At 38.7% G+C, this 10,741-nt stretch overlaps 1 protein-coding gene across 3 annotated transcripts in view; it reads left to right on the top strand.

Moving 5' to 3' along the window:
• The window catches only part of Znf326 (zinc finger protein 326), a 48,353-nt gene that overhangs the window by 33,470 nt on the left and 4,142 nt on the right, over window positions 1-10,741 (top strand). For all 3 annotated transcript variants that reach the window (XM_031337106.1, XM_031337107.1, XM_031337108.1), the window contains 4 exons: window positions 4,002-4,149; window positions 5,127-5,226; window positions 8,604-8,734; window positions 9,873-9,968. In XM_031337106.1, coding sequence (XP_031192966.1) covers window positions 4,002-4,149; window positions 5,127-5,226; window positions 8,604-8,734; window positions 9,873-9,968 — 475 coding nt within the window. The remainder of the gene's footprint in view (window positions 1-4,001; window positions 4,150-5,126; window positions 5,227-8,603; window positions 8,735-9,872; window positions 9,969-10,741) is intronic.

Below are 10,741 nucleotides of genomic sequence, written 5' to 3' on the forward strand. Positions count from 1 at the left end.
TTTTTTTTAATTTTTATGTGTCTTATTTCTTTGGTCTAGGTCCTCTCAAGTAATAAAATGAAAAAACAAAACTGTAGAAATAAGGTTCTGGGAATATAGAAACCAAGTTTTTGAGAATATAGAAACAAAGTTCTGGGGTTCCAGCTCTGTAAGCAGCAAGCAGTGTGGAAACGAAGTTTTACAGTAGCAAGCAGCAGCTTCAGACACTGAGAAGCTGTGTTCCAGGGATAGCCAAAGACATGTTGTAAAAACAAAGTTTTGGTGGTCAGAATGTTAAGACAGAATGGCCAGGCTGTTCTGACTAAATCAAGATAAAACAGAAATAACTGTTCTGGAAGAACCCCACCCCCCAAATCCCTCCCTGGAGTGAATTTCGAAAAAGACCACAAATTGTCACCCTGACCTTGCTGATGACAATCCCCCTACCACCTAGTTACTCAGCCCCTTCCAGAGACTTTTCAAGGCCAGGTGCACAGCTGGATAGGGAAGTTGGCTGACTAAGCCAAGAACAGCTCCCTGAGCAAGCCAACCAATGCCTGATGAGCTCCTTTGTCCTGTGTTCCACCAACCAGAGTCAGCCAGCTAGCCTTGTTGCAGAAATCTGCCCTCTGTAAAGTATAAAACATGTGTGCTTTCTGAGTTCGGGGTTGTCTCACCTTGCATGGCTGAGCAACCCCATGTGCATTAGCCATGCACATTGGATCAATAAACCTCATGTTTTTGCAGCGATCTATTGTGAATCTGTGTTCTCTGGGTGGAGCCAAGATTACAGCACCTCGTCTCTACTCTGTGTCCTGATCCATTCTATCTTCTGTTTGATTCTCTCTTATCAGGGTTTCCTGTGGGTTCAGCTAAGTTACTGGACTCTCCCTCTCCGTTTCAGCTTGAGTCCTCCTCAGTGTTTCTGTCTCCTCATGGAGTCCCATTCTCAAGCCTGGGCCCGTCTCCCTCATTTCCTTCAGTCTGGTTTCTCAGATACCACTCAGGAATTTATTCTCCTTAAGTTCTGTTTCCTTAATTTCATTGATATGTTTCTTTGTGGTTTTAAACTTCTTGAATTCTTTGGTGAAGTTTATGATTTTCCTTTTAAATTCTGTGTCCTCGGTTTCACTTGGGTAATTTTTTATTGGCAGACATACCATTTCTACAGAACTGGTAGGGTTGGAGAGAAGATACTGCCTTGTTCTTTCATAATGTTTGTAATTTGCTGATGAGATCTGGCATGTGGAGTTGTTTTGTTAGCTCTTGGTCTGATATAAATGGGTTGGGGCAGAAGAGAGGATGTGCAGTGGGTTGGAACTAAAGGGTGGACATGGCTTGTGGAATGAAGTGAGGTGGACTGAGTTGGTGGACAGGATGCGGTCTAAGCCTAGAAGGTGGGCATTGGATCAGGCTTGGTGCAAAGGTTGGATGTAGCATGGGAGGAGTGGGTAGACTGACAGGTAGGTAGAGAGTATTCTGGCAGAAACCTCGGCCAGGGCATTAGGTGTGGGGCCTGGGACATATCTGAGGGTTTGGAGAGAAGGGGTGGATGGGTAAGGTCAGAGAGACTCACTGAGCTAGACCTGAGAGAAGGAAGTAGGAGATCAGGCTGGGTAGTGGAGTTCGAATTTTAACGGGACCCTTTGGTCTTTGTTTCTCCTTTGCTCCATATTTGTTTAAATTCCATTTGACATAAGTAATAGTTATGTTATACTGTAGTGTAGAAATTAAACAGTTTGTGTTAAATATATAGGAATCTAAGTACGATTATTAAAATTTATATTTAATTATTCTGAGTACTTTTCCCATTAAAATTTGAAAATAGATTTGAATTTGATATAATTGTTAGTAGAATAAACTTTGCAATTAGGAAAAAATAAAAGAACTACATTTTTCATTTTTTTTCCTTCAAGGCTTTAAGCTTGACAATTCAATTGAATTGTCATTTTATTGAATATGAATCTTAAAAAAAATCCTATAGTGTTTTAGGCTCTAAAAACTATGATTAAACCAGATCCTAACATGTATTAAAAAAAAATGCTTATGATTAAACCAGGACCTAACACATATTAAAGAAATGCTTATGAGTAAACCAGCACCTAACACATATTACAGATATGCACTACTAGTAAGTTACATCTACAGTCTTGTGTACAGTTATTTAATTAATCAGAGAAGTTTAACTTTGTTAGGAAGATTTGAGGTTGATGGTAAATGACTATTTTGGATAGGTTTCTTGATATTTGAATGTTTTTTTCACTATGATGAAGAGGGAATTGTGTGTCTACTCGGGAAAAAGTGCCAGAAGAGAAATATGAAGTAGTCGGTCCTATTAGCAATAATTTTTGGATCACTGGCAGTAAATTCTAGGAGGCAACATGATGAAGGTGTTATTTGAACTGATCTAAGAATGGTAGAATTGCAAGAATTGTGAGAGGCAATCCAGGTAGGTTGCTTGCCTTAAGATAAAAGCAAGCAAGTAGGCATTTTACTGATAATGTTGAAGTAGAAAACTGGATTGGAAGGAAGTAATGATTTAAAAATGTAACATAATTAAAATGTTTAATAAAAACATAGAATGTGCTGGGTGGTGGTAGCACACGCCTTTAATCCCAGCGTTTGGGAGGCAGAGGCAGATGGATTTCTGAGTTCGAGGCCAGCCTGGTCTACAGAGTGAGTTTCAGGACAGCCAGGGCTACACAGAGAAACCCTGTCTCGAAAAAACAAAAACAAAAAAGACATAGGATGTGCTATGTATTGCTAAGAGATTCTTGAGTATAGATAAAAAGAGGAGGGAGTAGCAGCTGAAGGCATTTTGAGATTTTTTTTTTTTAAAGATTTATTTATTTTATATATGTGAGTGCACTGTTGCTGTCTTCAGACACACCAGAAGAGGGCGTTGGATCCCATTGAAGATTGTTGTGAGCCAGCATGTGGTTGCTGGGAATTGAACTTAGGACCTCTGGAAGAGCAGTCAGTGCTCTTAACCACTGACCCATTTCTTCAGCTCTCATACTCTCTCCCCTCCCCACTTTGAGTATTAAGGAGTCAGTGATGGTTGTAACCTGTTGTAAGAAGTAGCACTAATTAACTGAATAATGACTGTGACAGGAGCCATCTTAAGGGGTTCGTGTGTCACCTCTGTGAAGACTGAGGCCAGAAAAATAACTTATCCAAGATCACAAATAGAGATACGATATGAACTGAACAGTTAGCTCCTGAACTTATTTTTTTTTTAAGATTTATTTATTATTATTATAAATGAACACACAGTAGCTGTCTTCAGATACACCAGAAGAGGGCATCAGATTTCATTATGGGTGGTTGTGAGCCAGCATGTGGTTGCTGGGATTTGAACTCACGACCTTCGGAAGAACAGTTGGTGCTCTTACCCCCTGAACCATCTCACCAGCCCGCTCCTGAACTTATTAACTTGGGAAATTAATAGCAGTGCAAAAAGATCCCAATCAGGAGACTATTGTCATAATTTAAGGAAAAAGAAATAATAGCATATATAGAAAGGAAAGTCTTGGAGGAATTTATTCTGGGTGGATTTATCTTCTAAATAATATATGTTTGTGCATTCTAGGCATGTTAGTGCCTGATATAACTGTTGGGGATTGTACATCCCAGAGCTTTGTGGGGTTGAGTAATGGCTGCTTTGTATCTGTCTGGCTTTAGAAGTAGGTTTAGATGGGTTAGAAACTTGTGGGTAGGTCAGAGTATGAAATTAGTTTTGGAGGTTTTGGAATTCGATGTTTCTTTATATTTATTGTAGCTTTTGAATGGCCCAGACTTGAGGTTAACACCGTTTTGGTCCTTATATTTTTTATACTTGAAGCTTAAAATACAAAGTACTTCAGTGACTGTGCTGTCTGAATAGGAACTTAAGTACTATTTTCCCCTTCCACCTTGATTTCAGAGTTCTAAAATAGAAAGAGAATAATTTCAGCTAATAAAACTGTTTTTAGAAGCTCTAAATGAATAAGGTAATATTAGACAATTTCTTTTCTTTATAGAATGGCATTCACATGTTCATTTTGTAAATTTCGAACCTTTGAAGAAAAAGATATTGAACTGCATCTGGAAAGTTCTTCACACCAGGAAACATTAGATCATATTCAGAAACAAACCAAATTTGATAAAGTAGTTATGGAGTTTTTACATGTAAGTAGATTTTTTTGAAATGGGAAGCATTTTATTTGACCTGCATTTATTTGATCACTTTTTACAATTTTTCCTCTCACTTGTTTATGTTTCTAAAAAATTGATATTTACTCTAATTTAAAGAAACTTGTTAAAATTAGTTAGCTGTGAATTTCGTATTAAAATTTGGATTTTTAACTTTAGAACTCATTTCTCATAGTTATTTCTGAAAAAGTTGTCAGGAAAAAGAATTCCTTTAGCTATTGTTTGTTGATTGAGCTTCATCCGTCATTCCTGCAGAATCCACTGTGTACCTGGAAATATGCTTGGTCCATTAACCCTTCATTCCAGATAAGCTCATGTCCATAGAGGCCGTGACCTGGCGCTAGATGGTAGAGTCAGTCTTGCTGGGTTTGTGTGGTTGTCTTTTGAATAGATTACTTTGAAGACCATTAGCATTACTTTTAATGAGCCAACATTAATTGGAAATAAAACATGTTCAGTGGTGCACAGATCGTTTTATTTAGGTGAGAATGCCAAGACTGCAGAAGTACTGTGGGGATTTGAAAAAGTAAACAGTACGTTTAGTCAGAAACGCTAAAAGAGGAGGCTTGAGCTGGACTGCTAATTGCACAAAACTAATTTGGGCTGGTAGAAAGTTAAAATACAGTGTTCACTCAGACCTCTCTATATCTAGCAGAATTGTGCCCTCTGATTGGATTAAAATTTGTTCCTGTAATTTTCCATAATGGGTTTCTATCTGTCAGTTATGATTCACCTGAGAAAGTTGCTCTCCAGCCTCTGATTCCTTACACTCCTAGACAACACTGTGAAAAGTGAAGCAGTTCTCTAGTGTTTCATGACAGTCTCCAAGTATATTGTGGGTTTCTTGTTCTTAACAGCAGTACCTGTCAGTGTACCTATGGTATTTCCCATAGGTTGAACATACAGTAGGTGTTCCTTGGAAAGAGTCTGTATTTTTTCTTTTTATTTTCTAGGAATGTATGGTGAATAAATTTAAAAAAGCATCTATTCGTAAGCAACAGACACTTAATCACCCAGAAGCTTACAAAATAATTGAAAAAGATATTATGGAAGGTGAGTATTTAGGCAAGTTGATTTTACAAATTTATATTCCTATTTTATGTATCATAACCTGAAAACCTCAAGACTTACACAATTCACAGTCACACTTGCTATAGCGTCTCAGACGTAGACTTGCTAACTTCTTGTTTCCATGCTTCATGTTTATTATTGCCTATAGTTACCTCTTTCTCTTCAGTAGAGTAGAGGTTCGCAACCTGTGGGTTTTGACTTTGGCAAACCTCTGTCTCCAGAAATATTTATATTAACAGTAGCAAAATTATAGTTATAAAATAGCATAAAATAATTTTATGGGTGGGAGTCATCATATGAGGAACTGTATTAAAGAGTCATAGTATTAGGAAGATTGAGAACCAGTTGGTTGCTAGTTCATAACTATTTTATGAATTGTACTGTAAATATCTGACATGCAGGATATCTGATGTGCAACCCCCAAAGGTGTTGAGAACCACTGCTTTAGATGAAAAATTTATCTTTAATTTTTCTCCTGTTTTTCTTAACTTTCTTTAATTTTTTTTAGAGTTAAATAATTTTTTAAAAAATTATATGGGTGGGAGGAAGGAGTGCTGTTCATGACTCCAGTCCAAGGAGGCTAGAAGAGGCTTCCTGTACCCAAGACCCGGAGTCACTCAACCCCTGATGTGGGTTTTGAAAATCAGACTCAGGTCCCCTGCAAGAGCAGTTCTGATTCTTAATCTCTGAGCCTTCTCTCTAGTTCTGTTATTTCTCTCTGAAATTCAGATCATTAACTCTTTTTCAGTCTCTCCTTCTTTCATAATTCCATCACTGAAGCCTATATAAGCCTTTTCTTATTTAAAAAATGAAACCAAAAAAGAACAAAAAGTTCTATTGTAACTTGCCTTTTTATCTGTAAATAACCATTCTATAGGTCACAGCTTCACTGCTGAGCATTATATATTTCTACCCAGTGACTTTGCTTTTTTAACCCTCATCCACCTGACACATACCTAATCTTTTAGCTCTCGTAGTTACTTTTAATAATCAGCTCCTATTCTCATTCACCTCCTGAGACTGCTTGGACAGGAAGTGGGCCCTTATTTCGTTTTGTTTTTTTTTTTTTTTGTTTTTGTTTTTGTTTTTTTTGTTTTTTGGTTTTTCGAGACAGGGTTTCTCTGTTTCGAGACAGGGTTCCAGGCTGTCCTGGAACTCACTCTGTAGACCAGGCTGGCCTCGAACTCAGAAATCCGCCTGCCTCTGCCTCCCAAGTACTGGGATCAAAGGCGTGCACCACCACTGCCTGGCTCCTTATTTCGTTTTGAGATGGTCTTATTACATAGTCCCTGCCTTGAACTTGTAGTGTGATTCCTGCCTCCTGAGCGCTAGGATTGCAGGTGTGAGCCCAACCCAAAGTGATTGTTATTGTTTAAATCATCTTCAGTAGCATGTTCCACCCACTCTTGCCTGTGAATCTGTTTCCCTCACCCTTTACTATCCTAGTACTCTTAACCCCTTGATCTGCTTTCAGTCTCTGCACTTCACCAGCCATTGTTTTCATTATTCTCTTCCTTTATGTTTCTTTCAGGTGAACTCATTTACATACAGTTTAAATTAACATGTTTATGGGAATTATATCTGTAGGTCTAGAACAGATCTGTTTTCTGAAATTTTGTTTCATTCATTCATTTGCCTGCTGCCATCTTTTCAGTAGTCATATAAAATCAACATTGGGGCTGGAGAGATGATGAAGGTTAATAGCATATAGTGTTGCAACGGGGCCTTGTTTGGTTCCTAGGACCCATATCCAGTGGCTCACTACTACCTAGAACTCCACCTCTAGGAGGGTCTGACACTCTGGCCTCCTTGGGCACCAGCACTACTCACACAAACACAGAGATGCAAAAAATTAAAAGACAATAAAAATAAATCAAAATAAAACAGCATATCTCCAAAACCTGTCTTTTCCTTTGCCAGTCTTTAAATAAGGAAACAAAAACTCAAAATACTTTATTTTTCTTGAAAAAATAGCTCTACCACCCACCAAAGCAGAAGTAAGGAGTTATTCAGGGTGCTTCCATTTATGTGCAGCATGGTTTCCTGTAGTTGCACTTTTTTACATGTTGAACAAATCTCTTTATTTACCCCTCCTTTAAATGTTGCATTTGGGGGCTGGAGTGATGACTTGGTGGTTGAAAACACTTGTTAGTCTTGCCAAGGACCCAGGTTTGACTACCAGAACTGACATGGCCACTACTAACATTCATAGCTCCTATTCTGGGGAATCCAACACCCTCTAATGACCCCAGGGGCACCAAGCACCTATGAGCTACATAAGTATCTGTGTGAAATAAATCTAAAAACATACTGCATGTGTTCAAATCCTCACATGTTCTCTGAATAGTTCATAGTTTTTTTTTCACCTCTAGTTTCCTTTCAGTTATTTCTTTTCCTTCCTTCCTTCCTTCCTTCCTTCTTTCCTTCCTTTCTTCCTTCCTTCCTTTCTTCCTCCCTCCCTCCCTTCCTTCTTTCTTCCCTTCCTTCCTTCCTTCTTCCTTCCTTCTTTCCTTTTTGAATTCTACCATGTGATCACATAATTTCATCTAATTAATTAATGGTACAGTTCCAGGCTAAAATTCCTTGGCATGGTCTATAGAAAGCATGGCAGTGAGTGGGAGGCATGGTGTCAGGGACAGGAGGCTGAGAGCTCACATCTTGTACCACAAACCCAGTCAGGAGACAGACTGAAAGCAGGGTGAGGCTGTAAACACTCTAAACCTGCACTCACTGGGACGGACTTCCTTTAACAAGGTGAAGCCTCCCCAGATGTCACCACTGTGTAGGTACCAGTTGTTAAATTCCAGAACCTATGAGGGACATTGTCACCCAAACCACTCCATTTTGTAATAAGGCCTAGGCAAGTGCTCTACATATTCAGTGAGCTACATATTCAGCTCAAGAGTCCTTTAGAATGGTCATTCTGAAGATTGAGAATGGATGTTTTTGTTCCTTATAACATCTGTTTTTGCTTTTCCTGCCAACTCGTACATAATAATGGAACTCTTATTTTACTAAAATAACACCCATTTAGCTGTGTTTTTTGAGGAGGTGGACTAAAAGCTCCAAGCATGAGTGACTCACATGGTGAGAGAGTGTGACATGGGACTGAAGAGGTGGCTCAGTAGTTAAGAAAATGTACATCAGACAATGTACAACCACTTTTAACTCCACTTCTAGGAGGATCTGTCAAAAAACCCCTACATATGTAGACATGAGATGTACAGAACTTGACATATGCCTACGTGCTCTGATCCTTTGTTGTAAGGAGTAAAAATGATGATGGAAACTAGTGAGAACTTGATCTGTCAGAAGTAAGGACGTGTGATCATTCCTTCCCTAAATAAACTTGTTTTTAGGTGTTACTGCAGATGATCACATGATGAAAGTGGAGACTGTTCACTGTAGTGCTTGTAGCGTCTACATCCCTGCTTTACACAGCTCAGTTCAGCTGCACCTAAAGTCTCCCGACCATGGCAAAGGGAAGCAGGTAAGTCTGGAATCTTTATACAGTTCTTGGATTTTCAAACAGGTTTTTAATTTTCCATTGGCCATTGTTTCATTCATTATGTCCTATATCTTCAGTGTGAACAGCTAGCTATGTGTCAGCTTAGAGGCAGAGTCATATCATAGTTAGGATCGTGGACTTGGAGCAAGGCTTTCTGGGATAGAACCCCAGTGTTAAAGAAGTTCCTTATCTAATTTTCCTTTATCTGTTGGATGAAGCTGGAATCATTCTTTTGTGCTTGTTTAAGGGGTCAGTTAACTAACATGTAATACCTAATAAAATGGTGCCTGTAATAGTTAGCATTCAGGAAATTACACCTGGGAAGCACAGGTGTAATTTTTGTTTTTACTTTTGTTACTTTTAAGTTGCTACAAAATGGTTTTGTGAATATGTGTGTGTTAGAACAAAAAGGGAAAGGAACATTTTATTACTGGCCTGTTTTTCTGTTTGGGAAAGCACATTTAAAACTAGTATTAGCTTTTATTATCTCTTGTGGCTTCTGAACAGGCTAGCCTTCAACAGCATACAGGCTGCTTGTTCATTAGAACATGCTGTTTCTTCTTTTTACTGGGCTTTATCTGGTTGGCTTTACTTCAGAAAACATGAGTACTTATATTGTGAAAAATGAGTTCCTTTGTAAAATGGATATGAAGATTTAAAAATTAATGACTAAATAGAGGAGACTTGAGTCTTGAGTCTCTGTTTTGTAATGACGTGAATTTCACTTCATACTCCTTTGCACACTTTGAGCTATGATGTCCACTAGTAGACGCTTCATATTATTACCTTGTCTCCTCTATGTGGTACATTTTGTGGTAACTTAGAAGCCTTGAAGAAGACTGATAATGTTGGATGTTTTGATAAAGTGTGGAGTAAAAGACTTAGACTTGGTAGTGCTGTATTGTATTGTCTTGTATTGTATTATATTTGCTTATGAAAGTTCATGGTCTCAATCCACAAATGATTTAAATTATAAGCACAATGGCTATAGGTATTCATAGCTTAATTTGTTGTAAAAGTCATTTAAATATAGGAATTTTGAGTGTAAAATATCACTCTAAGGCTCTAAACTTCCTATGCCATGGCTTTCTAGAACCTCACTGTGTTCTGTTTTCCACAGGCTTATAAGGAACAGATAAAGAGGGAAAGTGTACTGACTGCTACAAGCATCTTAAACAACCCAATCGTGAAGGCACGGTATGAGCGCTTTGTTAAGGTGAGCTTTTAGGATGTGTTGTATAATTATATGTAACATGACACTAAAACAGGCACAGGCACAGACTGGGAAGGATTCCTTTCACTATTGTTGGATTAGAGGATGGTGCAGTCATTTCCTGTCTCCTCCCTCCCTCCTCTAGCTCTAAATCAGTGTGTTAGAGGATCAGGTTGTTAGTCTTAGTCATAAGTGGTAAGTTTGTAAAGCTTCCTGTGGTGGTGTATGTGTATGTACAGTCTAGGAAAGCTCTGAGCATGTCCCCTCAGGAGCTTTGAGGGTCTGTGATTGGCCTGGGGCTCGCATATTTAGTGAAGCTGCTGGCTACCCCCGCTGTTTCTGCCTCCCCAGCTCTGGGATGGCAAACCTGTGCCTCCAGGCCTGAGGTTCATGCTGGGTCTTTGTGTTTGCGTGGCAAGTGCTTTATGACTGAGGTATTTCCCCTGACCTTAGTTTTGTTGTTTGACTTATGTCTTTCATAGTTATTGCTTCAAATCATCCCCTCTACACTCAGCCCAGAGTTCATTCTTGCTTTTCCCATGTGCGTGTTCTTTGCACTAGGAAGATGAGTTTCTTCCTTAGATTTATGTATACTCCTTATCTTGGTCACTGTTTTCTCCTCATCCATGCTCTGTTTCATCATTCTCAAGTCCTTATTTGATCCAATACCCTTCCCTTATCAATGTCCACTCTAGACTGACGGTGCTTACCATTTCCCTAAACTAAAGAGTGACCTGGACTCTGGAGCTCTCCTTTTTTCCGCTTTTTTTTTTTTT

This window comes from Mastomys coucha, unplaced genomic scaffold, assembly GCF_008632895.1.
Source record: "Mastomys coucha isolate ucsf_1 unplaced genomic scaffold, UCSF_Mcou_1 pScaffold22, whole genome shotgun sequence".
NCBI classification, from domain to species: Eukaryota; Metazoa; Chordata; class Mammalia; order Rodentia; family Muridae; genus Mastomys; species Mastomys coucha.